At 45.6% G+C, this 21,157-nt stretch overlaps 2 protein-coding genes across 8 annotated transcripts; both read right to left on the bottom strand.

Annotated features, from left to right (window-relative positions):
* Positions 1 to 404: 404 nt before the first annotated feature.
* Positions 405 to 5,611, bottom strand: LOC118512864 (transcriptional repressor CTCFL-like). Of its 3 annotated transcripts, none has more exons than XM_036057946.1 (5): positions 5,528 to 5,611; positions 3,801 to 4,843; positions 2,592 to 3,710; positions 2,380 to 2,507; positions 405 to 2,302 (listed from the first exon to the last, which is right to left on the bottom strand). In XM_036057946.1, exons 2-5 carry the CDS (start codon positions 4,789 to 4,791, stop codon positions 2,249 to 2,251), a joined length of 2,292 nt encoding a protein of 763 aa, XP_035913839.1. In that variant the 5' UTR covers positions 4,792 to 4,843; positions 5,528 to 5,611; the 3' UTR covers positions 405 to 2,248. The 3 variants fall into 3 exon arrangements, with proteins under 3 accessions (XP_035913839.1, XP_035913841.1, XP_035913840.1); XM_036057948.1 differs by lacking the exon at positions 5,528 to 5,611 and adding an exon at positions 5,249 to 5,263; XM_036057947.1 differs by lacking the exon at positions 5,528 to 5,611 and adding an exon at positions 4,937 to 4,985.
* Positions 5,612 to 5,899: 288 nt separating this feature from the next.
* On the bottom strand, positions 5,900 to 21,156 carry LOC118512856 (motile sperm domain-containing protein 2-like). Of its 5 annotated transcripts, none has more exons than XM_036057935.1 (9): positions 20,871 to 21,156; positions 16,270 to 16,816; positions 13,935 to 14,084; positions 13,475 to 13,816; positions 13,166 to 13,386; positions 7,751 to 7,829; positions 7,096 to 7,208; positions 6,814 to 7,014; positions 5,900 to 6,741 (listed from the first exon to the last, which is right to left on the bottom strand). In XM_036057935.1, exons 2-9 carry the CDS (start codon positions 16,367 to 16,369, stop codon positions 6,340 to 6,342), a joined length of 1,608 nt encoding a protein of 535 aa, XP_035913828.1. In that variant the 5' UTR covers positions 16,370 to 16,816; positions 20,871 to 21,156; the 3' UTR covers positions 5,900 to 6,339. The 5 variants fall into 5 exon arrangements, with proteins under 5 accessions (XP_035913828.1, XP_035913830.1, XP_035913831.1 ...); XM_036057937.1 differs by having other exon boundaries at positions 16,270 to 16,751; positions 20,871 to 21,102; XM_036057938.1 differs by having other exon boundaries at positions 16,270 to 16,751; positions 21,053 to 21,092.
* Position 21,157: the final 1 nt, after the last annotated feature.

The following is a 21,157-nucleotide window of genomic DNA, read 5'->3' as shown; positions in this document are numbered from 1 at the left end:
CTTTAACCGCTCACGCGATCGTCATCCAACTGCGTAAAGTGAACGCAGTGAAGCAGCGATATGAAAAGCGTTTCAAATGTTTTACAACCCCCTAAAATAGAAAAAGGAAAGCTGCCAGTGAACGTTAACACGTGTGTGTGTGCCGCCACCGATCGTATCGCGATCGGTAAATTATAACGTGACACAGAAATTATTTGACCAGCAAACAAGCCACACTTCACTGAAGCAACCAGTGAGTGAGTGAGCTAGTGTGTTTGATTAGGTGTATAAATTGGCCGTGAAAACAGGATGACGATTTGAAAAAAGATGATGATAAAGCTGATCTCCATTTTCTCCAATCAACGCTACTAAACCGGAATAGCAGCACAGTGTTTTTCTTTTTCTTCTACGCATTTGACTGCCGATTCTGTGTTGTATTTAATATTTTATTCAGCTTAATGTATAGATATACGGGTTGTTAAGCACTCGTGTCAATCCTAAAACTCATACGATCAGTATAGAATACAGTGCTAACCTACGAGGAAGAAAATTGCCGCTTTAGTAATCAAATTTCCAGCAAAACATTCAGTATGGCCATACGATTGGGAGGATTGATTTTGATTTGTTTGCAAGTTAAAAACTTATGCGAAATGTTTGATGGCGAATAAAGGATTTCGAACTGATTCCGCCGAAGTCTGCTGTAAAAAAGACACCGAACAAACTGATTTCATTGGAGTTGAGCTACGAGTCTAAGTAAATACGGCTATCGTACAGACGGCGGGATCCCATTTTAATTCGGTTGTGTTTGCAGAGTCGTTACAGAAATCGTTCTTCGTCGAGTGCGGTCGGGAGAGGTTAAAATAAAAGGGGAACAATTCCATCTCTTCTAGTCTGTAAGAGATCACTGTTATACACTTCCACAACATGATAACACATTTATGGGCAAACATTTTATCAATTTGCTTGGTGCAACTAAATCCACCGTTCCATAAGCCCCTATACACAATTAAAGGTAAAAAAAAAGCTTTTCCTAGTTGCGATAACTAAACCTATTGCTAACCCTTCTGCAGGGTGCGGCGCTTAACCTGTTCTAAGCCTAACGAAAGAGTAAACAAAGCTTTACGGCTGTTTGTGATAGTGAAGAAGATAGAAAGATAAAATTTAAGAAGAAGATATTTTACAAAGTAACACATACTTTACACATACAGAACGAACGAACTCGGGCGGGGTGGTGGGATATCGAAGAACGCATTCCAGAAACTATAGCTTATAGATAGTGCGCCAGCAGTCCGTTTAGCCACAAATTGTGACTCCTTTTTTGAATGGCTCTTCCCTATGAAGGGTCTTTTCGGGAAAACGAACCGGAGTGATCGGTTTGGAACACAACTTTGGAACCACCAATCATCTCCAATGTTTTGTCCAGCCAGATCTCGAACGTAATCCACATGCTGCTGTTTGGGATGCGTTCGAGAGAAACAAATAGGAAATAAAATCATTTCGTTCCCTCCCCCCGATGGAAAAGCGCTTAAGGTTTGCTATGTACGAGATGTGTTCAAAACAACTTAAGGAAAACCTTTAAAATTTTGCAGAATTGCATAATTGGTCGCTCTCTCTCTCTCTCTCTCTCTCTCTCTCTCTCTCTCTCTCTCTCTCTCTTCTTGACCTTACGATCTCTCTTAGGTCATGCCTGCCATTTCTTGCTTACTAGACTTCACATGATACCACGTAGCTGGATAATCAGTCCCCTCACGTTCACCCCAGAGGGAACGGTCCGGATGGGATTTGAACCCCGGGGTCTATTGCGGTATGAAGACCGGCTACCACCGGGACGCATCCTTACGTGCGGAAAATATACTTTTAATAATAGAGGGCAATTTAGGACCTGTTTTGAACCTTTTTTTTGCGATTTGTTTTGTGATTTGCAATTGGAATTAAAAATTTAAAAAAATGATCTAAAAATTTGGTGAAAATTTAGCTACGCATTAAGAATACATTTTCATTCGCTGACGCCTAGCCCCATTTTTCCTCTAACTAGTAGTCGTCTCTTGCATTACGTTTTCTTTTTAATGTACAGACCATACAAAAAAATCCACTAAATTCATAAGATTCCCATTCCACTTTTCAAACACATCTCGCACACACGGGATGGTATAGCAAACGGTAAGCACTTTGCACGTTTTTACACCCCATTACAGCTGCCCTCGACCATGGCCTGGAGCGCCGAACCAGAAGAAGAAGAAACAATTCCATACCGGGCTATCATTACCGTCTAGTTTAGCAGCGTTATCGTAGCTTTGGTGTCCAAAACTTCATCATCGTCATCCTGGCGGTAGAATTGGGGACAGATTTAACGTTTAGTTCATAGGTCAACAACACGGAAATCGGATCTCTGGCACTCACATCGAATCCGAAGCAGTTGCTCATATTTTTCTCCAGCTCGTCCTGACTTATGGTAACGTCGAAGCGCGATCGTTTTGCGCTCTGCAGCGAAGACATCAGCATTTCCGTGTGCTGCAAATCGATGGAGTCTGTGGAGGAAAACAGCACGCTATGGTAAACTATCGTTCTTCTCTTCCCAGGCAGGGGAATGTTCCGCCCCATGCCACGCTTACCTTCCGTCGAAAGGATAAACTCATCGCCCGACTGACCACCACTCTCCCGTTCGATCACAATCTGCTGCGCACCGTCCTCACCGTCCTCCTCCACCATTACCAAACTGATCCCGTCCATATCGAGCGTATGATGATCCTGGGGGGACACCAGCTCGATCGGTTCCTTCTTTACACTGCGCGTTACGCGCGATGTCGTCGGTGTTGCCACAGTCGTTCCGGTGGTGGTCGCCGTTTTGGAGGAACTGGATGGTTGTGCTGTAGCGGTCGGTGTTGCCGTCGCAGTGGCCGTCGCCTTTCGTTTGCTGGCCCGCTTCTTCGGCGCCTTGCTGTCGGCCGCTTTACTATCCTTATCCTGTAGCTGTATCACTTCCAGCACCACGTACTGCCCATCCTCATCCTCGACCGTGACCATATCGCTCGTTTCCATCGGCATGCCGGTTTCGTCCTCCTCCTCCTCATTCTCGTCCTCCGCCTGCCCCTCATCTTCCTCTTCCTCCTCCTCCTCCTCCTCGTCCTCCCCTTCCTCCTCTTCGTCTTCATCTTCCTCGCCTTCGTACTCTTCCTCTTCGCCCTTGTACGTCAGTTCGTCCTCGAACGTTATCTGCACCTTCTTCTGGCGACCTTCGCGCAACGCCTCCAGCTCCTTGCTCATCGTCGATTCCGGATCGTGCAGTGCCATGTGCCGGATCAGGTTGCCCTTGTGCCGGAACGACCGGGTACAGCTTGGGCAGGAATGCGTTTTCGCTTTCGGGGTCGGTGCCACGTAGTCCGGGTTGTGGTAGTAGTTGATGTGCCGTTTCAGCAGCTGCTTCTGCCGGAAGGTCTGCGCGCACTGGTCGCACTTGTACGGTTTTTGGTCCGTGTGGAGCAGCAGATGCGATTCCAGGTGGCGCATCGATATCGAGGCGTATGGGCAATAGTCGCACCGGTAGCACTTTTCACCTTCGTGCGTTTTCGCGTGTATTTTGTAGCTGTATCGATCGGGGAACGTGTTGTCGCAGCGCTTACACTTGATCGGTTTGTCCGCCGTGTGTAAGTTCTGCACGTGGATGCGCAAATCGGTCTTGCGGCCACAGGTCGTAGGGCACAGTTTGCACTGGAAAACGGGCTTGTTGCCAACTGGAAATGGAAGGAGAGAAAGCGAATGGAGCCAAAAAAAAAAAACAATGAAATAAAAATACCCATTTTTCGTACTGCACCGCAACTTACCTTGGTGTATCATTTTATGCGCCTTCAGTGAGTTGGATTGCGTGAACCGGGCGAAACACACGTCACAGGAGTAGGGCTTCTCGCCGGTGTGGATTCGCATGTGCCGCGTCAGCTTGAACTTGTCCGGCGACGCGTACGTACAGTGCGGACACTGGAACGGCTTTTCCCCGGTGTGCGTACGGATGTGACGCTTCAGCTTGCTCAGCTCCACGCTCGCGTAGTCACACTCCGTGCACTTGTGGGGACGCTCGTGCGTGTGCCGGTAGCGGATGTGCCGGATCAGTTCGCCGGAGGTCGTGAAACAATTGTCGCAGTGCTTGCACCGATGGGGCTTGGTGCCCGTGTGCGTGTTGACATGGTTTTGCAGCGAGGCGAGCGTTTTAAAGCCCCGCTCACACACCACACACTTGTGCGGCCGATCGTCGGAGTGTGTTTTCAGGTGGCGGGACAGCAGAAACAGCTTGCCACTGGTGTAGTTGCAGTAGTTGCACATGTACATCGAGCCGGTGCTCGCTTGGCCACGCTTGGCGCGTGCTGGCTTGTTTTTCGCTGCCGGCTCCTGGTCCGGCACTATGTAGTCCGGGTCGTCGAAATCGTAAATCTCGTTGTCCTTTCCGTCCGGGTCCAGCCCCGCCTCGTCGGTGTCGTTCACAACGATCGTTGATTTGTTCTCACCGTCGTTCATGATCAGCACGTAGCTGACCTCTTCCTCAGTCTTTTCCTGCTCGCCCCCGGTCAGCGGTTCGTAATCCGATGGCCCATTTTCTACCGCCCGCAGTTCCGCGTCCTCGCTGGCCTGGAAGTAGTAGTTGCCCTTCTGATCCACAAAGTAGCAACCGCCCTCCTCGTCATCCTCCAACCCGGCGGTCATCAGCTCCATCTCGTCGATGTCCACCTTTTCCTGCTTCGCTTCCTTCAGCGCTACCGCTACGGGTTCTTGCGGTACCCTTTTCTTGGTGTTTGGTTCCTGTTTGATGCGTTTCGCACTCATTTTGTCACTTTATCAGACCACTTTTTTGTCAATTATCTGCCGAACAATGGAGCTGGAAGAAAGGAATACAGCACAGCGAATTAGGCACACCGCCTCCACATTACACACATAATAAATAAAGCGAAGTATTTAGATAAAAATGTACTGCAACTCGCACGAAAACAGTGTTTCGGGGCTTTGCTTGCTGATTTTCGTTCGCACAGTTGACAGACGATTTCATCCTGACGTCAAATTTGCTTTATCCGTACCGTACGTTTGTATGCTCTCGATTATCCGTGCTCGCTCAAAAGCGATCCAACTTTTTTTTCATTGACCACACAACCAGAGCAACAAAAAAACAACAACCTAGCAAATTGAATCGCCATTTTGGAAGAAAAAAAACTCTTCTACCTAGAAATTTTCATATTCACAGTATTTTTACACCCACTGCAAAGCGAAATAGGAAAAAAAGAGCGACCTGGTACATAAACAGCCGCGTCCGGTAGTTTGTTTACAGTTTTCCTTCGGAAATATCACGACTAGATGGAGCTTGGGTAGAGGCACGGAATCATAAATTCCTATTTCTATCACCGTCGGCGCTGCTGCAACAACAACGGGCGCAATGTTGACGTTCAGCTATTTGATCGATACAATTTTAAACAAGCTGTAAATGCTTATTTGGCTCTCAACACCATCACTGTCTGGCACTAAAATGCTAGCGGACACGTTTGTGAACAATTTGCTGCCTCTATTTTACCTGGGTCTGTACGCTTTAGGCGCTGTTTGAAAACTCCTGCGCTAGCAGGGCACCGCGACACTTCGATTCCGCTTCGCTTTTGCCACCAAGTTCGAGTAGCTCGGGTCCGAAATAAAAGACGCTTGGATTCGAGCACTTTTTGTTGTTGAGCTGCGTTTACACTGTGCAGCGTTAAGCGCTCAACGTTTCTGAATGGTACTCCAAAAGCCGTTGATATCCAACTTTACGCACGCATATCTTCCTTTGATGCATGATGCAATTTTATATTTTTATTTAATGAAAACGCACCCAGCAGGAGTTAGTTTAGGTCTATTTTCGGCTTACTGACAGTTAAACGTACGAAATAAGCGTTATTTTTTTCTTGTAAATTTTGTTTATTCTCAACACGAACACACGTCTCTCCACCGTTTGGTTCGTGCAGAATTTAGGAGATGGCGATTAAACAACAAATTGGGTATTCTACGATTAACTAACAAATAATTTAATGCATAAAATAACCCTACCGTTAGGAGACACACGAAGGACAACATATTCACCCGTACAAAAGAGACACAAGAACCTAGGGAATTATTATTCACTATCGTATTAAAACAAACAAAACACCCAACTCTGTGTGGCAAGCTATTGTACCTTCTTCCTCGTTTCACGAAAACCGAAAGGTGATGATGACCTCTTGTGATTGCGGAAAAAATATCAGAAACAGAAACAGAAACTGAACGAAAAGATAGATCCCGGGAATGATAAAGCTCAAAAGCTCGTGGGCAGGGGGTTTTAGGGAAGCAAAGAGCGTCGCGCACACTAAATGGCACCATTCAATGATGCCTTTCGGAACTGCTGCACATCTCCGATGCATTACTTTTGATCTCTATCTTCAGTATGTACACGATGGCTATAGCGAGCAGAATGAACAGCACGCAGGTGATCCACTGGAAGCGATGGTTCCGTTTCACCTGCATCTCGAGCCGATACGTCGTATCCCGCAGATGGGTGATGGTTTGCTGCAGTATGCTCAGCTTTTCTCCGCTCATATTCATCATGCCGCCGCTTCGATCATACATTCCACCACCCATCGCACCGTACTGATCGGTACCGGTGGCGGACATCTTGCCCACCGTGCTGCCGAACATCGATTCGAGCCCACTTTCATCAAAGTTGACTGGCAGCGCGCACTTCAAGCGGTGCAGCTCCACCGATGCATCCTTGGCGGAAATGTTCTGGAGAGGGAGGAAGAGCATAAAAAGAGTGTAAGAGTAAAGCCAATTTATGTAACGCAACCGATTGCCAACCTTCCACAGCTCGGTCAGTTCTTGCGGACTGGTAGCATTTTCGTCCGTCAGTCCGATGCACATGACCAAAAACTTTTCCCTATTGATTGTATGTATCTGTTGACCGTGCTGTAACATTACGTTTATCGTAACGCTTGCCGATGGGGGCAAAAATCCTGTACTGGGGCGCACGCGGAACTTGTCCGGTGCGGTAGTTTTAACCTGCAAAACAGAAAAAAAACAATCAAATATATTATTAATCAATTGTCGGTGGAACAAGGTGCTTGAGGATGCGTTTTGTACCTTGTAAGACACATCCTTCGTGTCCACATTGGTAATTTCAACCGTGCCGACCAGTTCGTTGCCCGTTTTGGAGAACGTAATGGTGTTCTGTGGCTTTATCCGCAACATTTCACCTGCAATCGAAACACAATAACAAACAATCAGCTTCTTCTATCAGGTGTTCCAGGTGTTGTAGATAAAGTTGACCGGACGTAGCTCCCTGCCCCTGCAAGCGCAGCGATAGAGAGCATAATCGTGACGCAAAGACCGCCCGAGCTGGGTGAACAAGCTGCAAAAGTGGGCATATCTATCTACCTTAACGAGCGATAATGAACAACCTTTTTAATGTAATTTAATCTGATTGGAAGGTATCTATTGTCGTGTTCATTATAAACAATACCGTTCAAATAATTATAATAAGAAATAACAAAAAGATAATACATAAAAAGATACCACAAAAAAACACCTAATCAAATAATTATATCTTTCTTTGTACCGTCCATAGAGGGGGGCTATTCGCATTTTGCGGCTGAATTTTAAATTAATCGACATCGATTTTCTGCCAAACTGGACACCTACTCTACTACCACCCTCACTTTGAACGGAAGCCAACAAAACTATTAACCGAATATGCGTTTTAACCGTCCCATGTCCCCGGGGAGGGTAGGACACCCACCTTCACTGCTTTCCGGAAAACTGCTGTTCGCTTTTTCGAGCATTGGTGATTCTGGTGGGCTGAGGTTGGCGAAGTGAACCTGTGTTCAGAGAGGAAGAAAGGAGAGTGGAAGAAACGAAACTGTATTAAAATGTGTGTTGTTTGGCCAATCTATAGTTAGCGCATAACATTGCGTTTGCTGCTGGGGTATTCGTTTTGACAATCAGGGAGAGGATTATTAAATTGCCGTACTGTTCGCACCGTTCTGCTACACCCTTGTTGTGGTTGAAACTCCAACTGCGGCAATTTGATGCACCCCTGCGTGCCGGCGTGTCGCGACGGTTTCGCTTCTGACCCGGGAATGTAAGACTTGCCCGACGCTCCAAGACCCAACGGAGGGTGGAAAATTCACTATTATAGCTTTAAAAATAGCTTCAAACCACAGGCTAACAAACGCCGCTCTGTTTTTGGCAGGGTATTCGCCGACAGATGATGTGTGTTAGTGTACCGATTGTGTCGGGTCCGTGCAGAGAACTTGGTTTGTGTAATAATGAGCGCTTACGAATCCGGAAGGACTTCGATGGAACCGGTCATTAGGAATAAAATGTAACTTCACACAGTCGCGAATGATTGCAATACTGGAATATTGGGACCGTTTTTGAGCAAAAAAAAACACAGCTTTGGAAAATGTTTTACAGCGCACAGGCTACTGTGATCACTCGCCCAGGCCAGGCATTGAAAACTCTAGTCACCTCCTTCACTTATCTATATCGATTGGTTTTGGAGCGCTCGTGCTTGATGTTCCGGGAGATTGGTTGGCGTAAAAGCGTAGTTGTCGTGTAATTCCAGTTCCGTTCACGCTGCACTACGTTCCGGGCGTTCCTTTTACACCTGTTTTCGGTGAGATTTGAGCAATTCGAAGCCGTGTTTTATGTGCGGAAAGCGAATCTGATTCGTTTGTGGTCTGTGTTTGTATCTGATCCACTGCAATTCCAACTCAGTGCCAGTTGCGTCTGTTGAGTTTGACAGTTGCATGGAGCACATACCTCTCGTTTCAAGCCGGTTTGAGCTGAACGTGTTAACTGAAAACAACTTTTTCATGTAAAACACCCAACAAATAGATCCAGTTTTCACTAACAAATATGTAGTAAATTATTTCCAAAACAATACGTGCTCGCTTTGTTTCTATTTGAGCTTTAATTACAATACAAAGCTCCACTTACACTTCTTCAAACTTTCGAGCGGCCAAGCATAAACCTGCCAAACTCCTACGATACGAAAAAGCTCACGCAAAAAGCTTTCCACAGTTTGAATTTGGCGGTTGGCAAATTTCGGGTTTTCAGTTCATAGCATGTTTGCACAAACAAATGTTATTTTTTTTCTTTTTCACTTTCAGCGTCGCGTTATTTACACACTCAATCAGCAAAACCACATCTGCAAAACTCATTTGTTTAGAGGCCAATCTTTCAGCTTCGATTCGTCACACCACGTAACCGCATTCGCGAATGAGCAAATCAACAATAAACCACATTCAAAATTCTCCTACCGCTACAAACCGTCTAAATAAATGCACCCTTCCTACTGGTCGAGTGCCACCAAATCATGTACCGAAACCGGTTCCATTTGTTGGTCACGAAATCTTTGCACAATTGCAACCGGACCGTCGCTTGCAACAAGTCTCTACCGGGGAGGGGGGGACTTTGCTCTTCCGTAGCGTTCATTCGCATCACTCCGTAGGACGCACCCGCGGTAATGGGCGCGATGTACTTGCACGGGTCATGCACTCATGACGTTGTATGGGGAGAGATCGTTACGAAAGAAAGGGAAAGGTGAAACTCGTCTTAAAGTTTGCTATTGCAGCGGGAAATTGAAATTGCATAATCTTCCACACTCGCTTGCGCGGCTCTCGGCTTGACGTGTGCCGTCGTACAGGTCTATAATCATTGCCGGTAAGGAGGAAGAATGCTATGCATTTGATAGCATCCGTCGCAAGTACGATGGGACACATTTTCTGCTTCGTCGAGGGGAACGACATGTGTTGCTGAAAGTTTAGGATAATTAAAAACAAATTTCACTAATTACCCGTGCCATTGTGAAGCTGAAACCGTTGACTGTTACTTTGTCCACCAAATGTTTGCTAAAAAAAATTGCTAAATTTCAGCTTGTAAACCAGCTTGTAAACCACAGCCGCTAATAACACTTATCACTTCCAACAAAAATCCACCGAAAGGCCAGCTGCGAACCAACAACTAAACCCATATGAGATTCCTCTTAGATGTCACAGCTGATCGGGCCACCGGTAGCTCGCAAATGTGACTCTTGATTGCGTGAAACCGTGTCAGCATTTGGTAACAGTATTATGCCACGATCAATCGTAGGACGGACACTGACTACGAGACGCGTCTGTTGGCACTTTTTTGATTTTTGGAGCGAAGAGGAGATATTCGGTCGCGTCACATGCGTGTTTCAATCGAACCCCGAACGCGACTAATCAATATTTATTTTTGGAAAATTGGAAACCAGTAAAAGCTGGGAGTGCAATGCACGATATGTCCTTAGGTAATGTGTGACTGTGTGTAGTGAACTCACTGCTCACCACCCACAGGACCGTCAACTCGAGGTCTGGGTAGACGGCGTGGCACGAGCACCATAACATTTCAGAACCATTCCAACTGGGAACTGAGAGCCGGCACCGAAGACATGCCCATCCGACTTCAAGAACATTCCACGGTGTCTTGCTTTTAATCGATTTGAATCGCGTCACAACACACTCTCACACACGCACATACACACACACACCTACACCCGGAACCTGGCCGTGGACACGTGGAAGAACGGTCGCGATGGGCGGTAGTGGGATGATACCTCGTACGATTGCTAGTGAAGCTTGTTGGGAATTGCTTCCGATGGTTCGATTCGCGGTCCGTGTACCGTTGCCCCGGGTGAACTTTGTTTAACGATGTTCGCCCGCCCCCCCGACGAGGTTCGCCGGGTTTAATTGCAACGCTGGAAACAAAACCGTACGTGCGATAACGATTTTTAGGTCACTACTAGCAGCTGAGTACTACAACGACGTACAGTGTAAGAGGAAATGAGAGAGAGAGAGAGAGTGCAAAAGAAAACCTCGAAACCTTTTTCTTTAGTACTGCATGCTGCATTCTCCGGTTCGCGAGTACGAACGCGCGCGCGCGCCTAAAACTCGTCTGTCACGATCAACGGCCGGTGAATTACTAAACCTCCTCGCAAGTATCACTTTCAGGCGCGCGACTCTCTTTGAACCGTTTGGCCAAGTTGCTTTCGTACGCGAAGTGTCTTGCGCCTCGTTGCGCCGTTCTGCTCCGACACGGCCGGCAACGAACCACGATGGAGGGTGGCAGCGGAACGCGCGAGCAGGGTAAAACAGGGTTGTTAAATAAATTGTTTTACCGGCTCACTGTACCGGCTGGCTGCAGCGGGAAGGGGTGGTGGGGTGGCGCACTGGTTGCAATAGGGTGGGGTGGGTTTTGTTTTATATACAACCCCCTATATACAGCTGGCAAGCTTCCCGGTGAGGCTTTCGGCGTGGTGCTTCAACAACTGGGTGACCATTTTTGCCGGTCAAGTGTTATTTTTTTCTTTCCCTCGCGTGAGATGGTGGAGTATTTTGCTGGGTGTGGAAATTTTAACGACTTGGTGCGTTTTGAAACGTGTGCAATATAACATATTTCGAACTACCTGGGGTTTTTTCGTCAGTCGGGTTGTATGTTTTCATTCATCAGCAACCAGAGTTAGTCAGTAGAGAGGGGAAATAGAAGATGGTAGTAGATGTATCATCTTTTCCCTTTCTTCACCATCAACATTTTTTTATGGTTTATTTTTGTGTGTCAAATGGCCACTAGTGTTCCATGAAGTCAGCATAAGAAGCTGAGTTTTCTATTGGTTAATTCTTGCTGGAAGGTACAAAAGTTCCCTTCCGCAGCCATTCTAGTTCATTCAGTTTATTCTTGCATTTTAAATTTTAAAATTCAAATTTTTAACGGTTTTCAATGCGATGGCCACGTGGCCTAGCAATTATCTCATCTATTCATCGTCTTTTATATCAAGTATCAAGGCTAGACAATCAAGCAACTGCGTTTGTAGCTTTGTTTCACCCCGATTCTTAAGCGAAGAACTCATCATTCATGGTTATGGTCAAAGATCTTAGACCAATTCGGTTTCTTACAACATTCGAAGTCGATAGAGTTTTACCGACGAGAAAAACACGCAGACTTAATGGCCTCATCGTTCTTCATCTTGAGTCCAAGACTCAGAACACCGGTTCTTCCTTTGAAGAAGATTTTGTACCACTTCGGCATTGCCATACAAATCCTTCAGTCGAAGCTGAGATATCGCACATAATATTTTCCAGAAGCGACTCAACACTCACCTTAGCAGTGATCAGTGGAGCTTTGATAGAACAAACCTCAATCGGAGGACCTCTTGTGCAACGTTCGATGTCCAAGACAAGTGAACAACTCGCCAAGGATTTCTTTTTTTCGTTAGGAATAACATGGCTGAATTTCTAATCGCTATGCGAAATTTCTAAAAGTATGCAAATTTTTTTTTGAACTAACCGTGTCTAAGGATTCTCCTAGCTGCTGTAGAGGTTCCCGGCAAAGGGTGGGACATTTTTTGTAGAATTTGTTTCCATGCAGTATTTGAGCAAGATTGAATGCATAAATTTATCCGTAGTAATTTTATTTAACACGATTTTTAAATTGAATGTGCTTTAACAAAAACCCTGAGCACGTTCTTCATGAAACCTTACAGTCTTACAGAAATACTATTTAAAGGAAAAAAGAACAACTGTGGATTCATTAACACTTTATCCAGCGTGACCATCATTCGCCATCGTCGAGCCGGTAGATTCACTCAGTTCTGGTTCTACTGAACAACGGACAAGCATTACAGCTGTCGATGGGATGGGAAAAAAGGGTACAACAACATAACAGAATCAGTACATGTTTGCATTCGATGTAAAGGTTGTGTTAAGAATCATTCAACAATACACCGGTTTACAGCTAAAACCATGAGCAATGGAGTTTCTGGCTTCCTCAATCATGCACGACATCCATTCTTTTGGATAATAGAGGAATAAATAGGGTTTTCGTATAAAAAAGGGATTATATGTTTTCCACTTAAAGCCCATTCGCTGAACCGATCCATGTGTTGAATTAATATTGTAACGCGTTATATCAATGAAGTTTTAGTTCCTTAATCTCCCACTTCCGCTGTGGTGTCCCTTTAATTTTCGGCAATGAAAGCTTCTGCAATTTATATTCGGAATATAAACCATTCCCATGCGATATAATGATCCAGCGGTTTGATAAATCTCGAACTGTTTTTAAGTACATTAGTTGTTAAAATGCTCGGAGCTTAGTAAGCAACAGAAACAAAAAGGAAGCTTATTTGTCTTACCTTCTTCGAGAGGATTCCATTCTGCATACCGTTCTGCATTAGCGGTAACTCCATCGATCTTCGCCGTTCCGGAATAAACTCAAACACGTAATCGTCCTTGCCGCCCCAGCTCCGCGGCATGTTGTCGTCGTCGATATACTCGCGTATATTTTTATTGCTGATGTTCCGTAACCGGTCTACGGCTTTGGCGGGCAGAAGCTTTTTGATGATTTGAAACGTTGCTAAAACGCGCGGAACCAAATACGTTAGAGAATTCGGAGCTTCGTGGGCAATCCCTAGTGGGAACCCACCAACCACCGTCGTACTTACCGTTTAAAATCCATGGAAGATCGTAGATGAGAATGTAGTTCAGAGAGCAGGGATAGTAGTTTTTGAACGTGTTTATAATGTACTTCGTGTAGTCCATGTCGACGTTGCTAAGGCCCGCATCGGTAAGATCGAACACGATCGTCACTAGATCATCGTTCGCTTCGCGAATGATTCGTTCGATCCAGTACAGGAAGCACTTCTTGAGGTCGTCCAGGTTGCGGGTCCCCCGGACGTACAGTTTCGATTTGAAGATGAACACCGTCTTGCCGTCAACGTCCCGGCCCCGGGGATACATCAAACCGTCGTGGATGTATTCCATGCGAATGTTGTCCTCGCGAATTTCTACAACAAAAAAAAAAAACATAGACGTGAAGCAAATAAAAAAAGCAATATATTATCTCTCACCCACAATTATCACTGGAGTTTGAGTGTGTGTGTGTATTCCGACCGAAACACTTACCATTGATGCCCGATGCTTTTCTCCATTCCATCGTTTCCCACAGCTGCTTCAGCGAGTCCTTCATGTTTAGGTCATTGTTTTCCAGGAACTTGGTCAACCAACCGTCGCCCTCGAAAACCCACCGCATATCGTGCTCGTGGAAACCACCGACTGTAGGGAATTAGAGATGCAGGGTAACCGGTATTACTTAAAAATTCAAATCAGTCAAATAACTATTCAAATGGCGCCGTGAGCAAAAAATAAACCAGTCCTCCGGAGGCGGAGGGCAGGACTCGGATGTGATGTAGAGATACGAGCAGCATCCTCCACACTTGGAGGATGGATTAGCCTTGAACTAGAGAGAGAGTTCGTTTGATTTTTCAGGGATGTGCCCATGACTGTTGGAAAGGCGGGTTGTTTGTGAAGTGAACTTTGATAAGGAGTCTTGAACGATACACAGATTGTTTTAGTAAAAGCTTTACTAAGATATAGTGTAGAGTTCAGAAAATATTTTTATAAATCCATAAACTTTTCCCACTAAAAATAGATCGTTTCTTTGTTGAATCCAACTTATAAAAATGTCTGAAGAAGTTGTCTTTAAATATTTGTTGTACGGTGTTCAAAACCTCAGGAGAAAAAAAAATCGTAGTTGTTCTGAAGTTTTTTTATTGTGTACAACGCTATGCTTAAACAAAAACTGTAGCCACAATAAGTCGTTAATAATTAGCCATTTGCCCTTTTGGATCCAACCACAAAAAAAAAAACTTCAAAACTGCTCCAACAAGAAGCCCCAGCACATGGGACTCGATTATGCGTTTCTGTAGAGTAGTAAAGAGTGAAACCAATGTCAACAAGAAAGATGAGAGATGGACGCATGCTTATCTAACGCCTCTCTGCTGCGCTCGAAGACCTTGAACGTCATTCCGCGCGCTGCAGCTACGGGAATCCGTAAAGTCCAACGTCATCGGGTGGTCTGTACATTAGCACCGCCGCGGCTGTTCCCTCGAGCGTGGACCGCATGTCACAAGACGGGGAGCGTTTGTCACGGTTCGGCAGAGAAGCGCACCAGCGAAGTGGACTGGGTCTTTGGACGACCTTGGGCCCAAAACTAGTGTCTATTCAGTGAACGGTATAATACACGACAGCCAGAGACAGAGAGTACCCGGTGAAAGGGCCTCAGCAGTGCAGCGCATGCTTTGATGAGAAATGGTACAGTGATGTATCAATTTGCAACACAGTCTAGTTGAGTGTGAGTTTGATGAGCACATGGTGGGGCTAAGATGGGCAAATGTTTGGAGAGTAGTAAACATGTGGTAAGTGTGCGGAACACGATGCACCACTGTAGGCAGAGAAGAGTCGCGCGAAATTAAAAAAAAAGTTTATGGTGTTCTCCAATTAAGGTTGAGACCGTGAGACCGTCATGCGTGGCGTAGGGTTTGAAAGGGAAAAAATTAAACATATCTTTTAATTGCAATTATTTTGTTTGAATTAAGATTCTCTAAATTAATTTTAATCAGAGTCACAAAATTCCTCTTATCAGTTTTCTCATTAGACAAAAACCCACCGCCTATGTCAAAATTAAGTCCAAATATGAGCAAAGCAAAGGGTAAGCAAATTAGGCTTTATTTTTTTTTAATTTGAAAACGATTTCAGCAAGCATGCAACAGGTTGCGGGTTCGACACCCATTGCGAATGGGCATCAAAAATTAGCACACAACCCACACCATCAAAATAACAGGCATGCTGCACGCTTATTAGCAGTTTGATAACGCCATCTCGGCCTAGGGTAAATAATGCAACAAGTTTGCCCGCGACAGTCGCCGAAAGACACAATCTACTTAGTATGTTGCCGGTAAACATTTATTTAAGATTTTTATCACGATAACAACAACGAAAAAAAAAATCTCAAAAATTGTTTATGAAATATATTTTTTAGCTTGATCTATTGGTTCAAGCCGCAATTAAAACTTCAACGCAATCATTCCGATAATTAAAGTCACGAGACAAACAACCCGGTGGGGGGGAGAAAAAAACCACGCGTCACTGTGAGTTTCAGAGTTCTCGCTGCGGCAAAAAGAAACTCTCATCCTGTCCGGTCGTCGTGAGTGATTAATTTCTTTTTTCCCCATTATAACAGCAAAGATAACCACTGCGTGCTGAGTCACTTGGCGTGTGACCTCCGTGACACGATTTCTTCGCCCAATAGTGGTATATAAGGTAATATTGACATCTTTGACAATGCGGTGTCAAGCGTTGAGCAAGACGGTGTCCGCACACGAAGCCAGTCGAGATAGTGCCTACTATCTACTTATCTACTAGCGAGCTACCGCAAAGGGGACGCTTAGCGGTTACCTACCTGGAACTTTGGCTGCATCCTTTTCTAGCTTCTCCTTGAACATCTGCCTCAGTTCGGCCACCTGGGCCGTCGTTGGGTTGAGAAATTCTGGTAACGTCATTTTCGGATAGTGTATCTACGTCACGCACACACTAACAACAAAAGGCACGTTGTTTAGAAGTAAATGCACCCAATTTCAGCAAAACCTAACTACGGACGTTTTGGCACTGGATTTGTGTACACACTAGCTACTAACGCGAACTACACTGACTGCTGCTTCACTTTGGCCGTTTGAGAGGCTTTCGATCCGGGGACGGCCAATTTTACCTTCAATACCACTAAAACTAGCACTACTTTTCATATACTCTTCTTCCTAATTGCCTACTCTGCTCACTTTTCACATAGCAACAATACTGTGCGTCCGGGCCACCCGTGTGTCACTCACTGTACAGCACTTCCCACGTTTACGGTGATCGATTGACTTCTGGCACGTTTTTAACACACTTTTAGTAATTGTTGAAAAGCAAACGTTTTACTTTCGATTATTTACACACCATCGTCTACCGTCCTGCAAAAGCGGGGTTAGACCTTCAACTCAACTGCCTCCACCAATTTACTACACAGCAGCAGCAGCAGTAAAATGGGTCGCGCACGTTTGGATGCTGGACGCGTGTTGTGTGACGGTGAGGCGAGTTTAGGATTTGACACACACCGCGTTTATTGTTCCACACAATTTTCAACCCAATCGAAGGTCGGCTCGGTGTTATTATTACTATTCTGTTCGCTTTTTTGCTGTAAGCCAATCGAACAACGATTTCATAATCACCTTTCGCCGCCTGAGCCTAATCGATTTGACCGTTGGTTCGAGTGGGAGATCGTTGGTATTTCCTTCGCCTTATTTTTCCTGGGCTATCGTTTTTGCCCAAGTGTGCGTTAGATTTGCGTTCAACCCAACCGGATGAGCTTGTTCGCTGGCAATAATAAGCTGAGCGCGCGCTGTGTTCTTCCACCACCGGGAACAGGTTTGCTCGCGAAGATCGCGCACCCGAAGTCTGAAGAACTACACTCGTCGACGAGCTTCCTCTTTCTCGCTAGACCTTCAACCAGCTCCGTCGGTAATCTTTTCGTCAATGGCTATCTGATTGCTTCGTGTAAGGCTTTTTGTGGGGTCCAGATAACCATGAGATAGAGCACCGAAAGCTGGAAGGTTGGATTGCGTGGTTGTGTTACCTTGGCGACGAGCTACGGTGCACCGAATGCCCGAACATTTGTCACAGCAACCACAAACGTACACTGAAGCTGGCGGGTGTTATCAGCCGTCAACATGTACGCGGGTGTGTGACACGTGCGAATTTTCGCACCCAGGCAGGTGCTAACACTACTCCACTCGATTTGCTTCCGGCGGGTTGGTGTCCAAATTCTTCGCTCACTGTGGGACACAGAATTTGGAAGGATCCTGCTCACTTGTTGCTGCCACGAACAGTAGGGTGCGTGTGCCAGTAGTTCGCTTCAACAGACGAACCGAGCGAAGAACGACAACCAAACACGGCCAAACGCACACCGAAAACTGACGGCAGTGTCTGATCGCCGTGCCAGACTAAGCTGCGTTGGCTACACGTCTAGGTTTTTGGGGAGGTTTAGTTTTGGGGTTTTCGTTTCTTTTTTTTTTGTTGGCTCTCGCTCTTTGGAGGGAAGAGTCGCCGTCGACCTAAAGCCACGCGCGTTATCTTTTTTTTTGACTCTCGTCACTCTCCCAAACGCTGCTCGGACTCGGCTCTTGGGGTTCGCTAATGCAACTCCCGGCCACGCGGATACCGCACGATGGAGCAATGCTGTGGATAGCGCAACCGGTGTTGTGTGTGTGTTTTTTTTTCTCAGCCGCAACCGCGCCGAGAGAAAAAAGCATCACCACAAGAGTAAAGAAAATTACAGAGGAAAACACCCAACAACAAAAAAACGACTCTGTAAAACATCGACAGTAGACAACTCCCCAAAAAAGGGGAAAAGAAGTGAGGAAATTTTGAGCGATGATCTGGTAGAAAAATACACACACATGGAAAACAGAAGGAAAACGGTGCCGGTTCAACGTTCGAGCATGTGCGTGACGCACGAAAGGCAAACGAAAGTAACGAGCAACGAAGTCAAATAGAGACACCGGCGTGCTCGGTATCAGTTTTTGGAGCTATTTTTGCCTGAGAATCAATCGAGCTCACTTTACAGGGTAGGAACTGACCTTTACATAATTTTGTTTTTTTTATCAGTTTGACTTTGTTTAATTTCAAGCCAGCTTTCCATCCATCTCATCTCAACCGGATGGCTGCACATGAAGGTGAGTTCTCACTTTTGATTCGAAAACCCCCCCAACACCGAAAGGGCCATCGAATTCTCATGGTCAGATACTCAACCTTTTCACACACAAAAAAAAAAAGTCCCCCAGTGAATAATGATATCACCATCGATGTAATCAGACCGATCCACGCAACTCGCCGGGCTCAGCTTATCAGCAAACAACCACGTGTGTTATCGTCAATTTTTCGTCCGAACCGAGCTGAAGCTCGATAACACCGGCAGAAATGCTGGGCCAGAGATCGGAAGTATTGGTAACAGGGTGATGGAAGGGGGCGCGTATCATTGCCGTCTTCAAAGGAAGACCTGACACCTGCAAGCGATTAAAGGGCGTTGATGCGTTTTACGTGAGCATCGTGTAGTAGCGCGGTATATCGTGAGCTTATCTACATGCACATCATCAGTAGTACAAATTGGGTTGAGTCAGCAAAAGTGTGGAGTCTTTGTTGCTTTTTTTTTGCCTCAACGATTTTTTGTTTTAATATCTAAAATATTTTCTTTTCCTTCCTGAGACGAATCTCCAGACGCATGATTTGCGTCAGATCGAGAGATCGTACATTTGCTGACCAATGGTTTTGAATGAGGTGGTCGTCATTCGATGACGGCGTTTGGAGCGCAAGTACGTACGCAAATCGATGGAGGCTTGCAACTAGCTCCCCGACCATTGTAAACACTCCACAAGACTCCATTAGACGCGAGCCGATGATCGGTGGTGATCGACAGTGTTTGGATTGTGGCCGATACTTCTCAAACACACACGACCCCCGTTGGCAGCATTCCGCTTTCCATGCTTCGGATCGTTCCGAGTGTTGGCCTCCAAGTGCGGTCAAGCGGTTTGTCCTTGGCTTTGGGACCTTGAACGCGCATATGAGGAGTAGAGCTCTGGGGGCTGTTCGAAGGAACTGGTTTTTCGGTGATGCGCGCGAACATAAATCCAGACCAATATCATCGATTTATCAATCGAAATCATCGCTAGGCTGGAACGCTGGGCTGCAGGGCACCGTGTTGTGTAATGTGTGATGGGCGTTGCTTTTGGAGGGTCTCCGTAAAGTCGGCGAAATTTATGGCATCGGAGCGATCAAAAGCCGCAGTTAGGTGGGTACAAATGTCCGAGAGCTAGAATGATGTTAGACGCAAAAAATGCCTTCAATCTCTCGAAAAATAATAAGACTTGAAGCTGGGTGCATCGTAACAGCATTATGTCATACTGATGCAGTATTGCACCGGATCGCACGCCCACGTGCCTGCATGTATTCAAAGTAAATTCAAGTCAATGGCTTCTTATCAATTCCACTTGCAAATAGAAGGCAAACATGACGTGAATGATGGAATTGTTTTACACAATCAAAGCCGGACATAAATGCATCATGGTTATATTGTAACTGCATAATGATGCGGCGACTCCAAAGGCCGTACTTCGTACTCCAAGCTGGAGCAGGATGCGAGTCCTGTTATATTTAAAATAGGAATACTTGATATACGGAAGGTAAAATATACGAGCAAATTCTTCAAGAATTTCTTATAACTTAATTTTTTTCCATTTCTACTTCAAGATTTCGCTTCCTGTTAAGACCCCCTTTTCTTGCGCAGAATGACAAAAGCAAACCGACCGCATAAATAATGCACTAATCAGAAATGCAAAACAAGGGGTTAACCGAAACACATGTCCCCTGCGGTATAACTGCCGGGGCATTTAATCTCCATTTGTACCCAGCTGCCACTGGTTTATAGCATTCCGCTTACATGCATCCGTTTTGGAGTAAATGTTTTATTTTTTTTGGTTATGTTCCCTCGTGTGCTCCTTCAAGGACCAAGGCAAAAAGGGAAACGTGAGTGTAGAAAATCGATGTTGACTTTCCTAAACTTGGCATGGTATCAGATTACTTGTGTCCCCTCGGCTGGCGTCGAACTGTGACTCCTTATCTCATGGTAATAGGGGAGCTGTGTTTTTTTTTTTGTTGGGTGATATCTAACCACTTTCCTCCGAAACAGATAATCTTGAAGTTATCTCGCACGTTAAGCGTGTAAAATTCATGCCCTACAGAAGGCGTATGGAAACCGGCAATACAGTTGGTCAAGGTCACCTCTTGAGATGACTCTTCTGACGCCCGAGTAACACTAGGACAAATGGAACACTTTCTACCATCGGTTTGCTTTTTACTGGGGCATTTTCTCTATCCTTCCAATCCCAAACCAAACACACCTCCGTTAGGCGTGTGTGCTAGGCACCAATTCAAAATTACATCCACTCATCACGGTCACAGTTTATTACACACCCAAAAACTGATCACGAGCAGCGACACCACAACACCCTCATCATCACACCATCACTGAACGCACTAAAGTAATTTCACTAATCTAACCACACGACCAACATTCATCACGCTAACTGCACCAATTTACTGGCCTGAACAACAACCAACAACAACAAAAAATCAACCGGAGACCGGGACCGTACCGCGATACACCTTCCTGCAGCGACAGCGTGCGAGATGTAAATAATGTAAAGAACGGTTCGCTTCGCCAGATGATTCACGTTCCTACACGGTTTGCCCGTTGCGTG

The sequence above is a fragment of the Anopheles stephensi genome, chromosome 3 (assembly GCF_013141755.1).
Source record: "Anopheles stephensi strain Indian chromosome 3, UCI_ANSTEP_V1.0, whole genome shotgun sequence".
Taxonomy (NCBI): Eukaryota; Metazoa; Arthropoda; class Insecta; order Diptera; family Culicidae; genus Anopheles; species Anopheles stephensi.
This window is presented reverse-complemented; position numbering and strand designations above follow the sequence as displayed.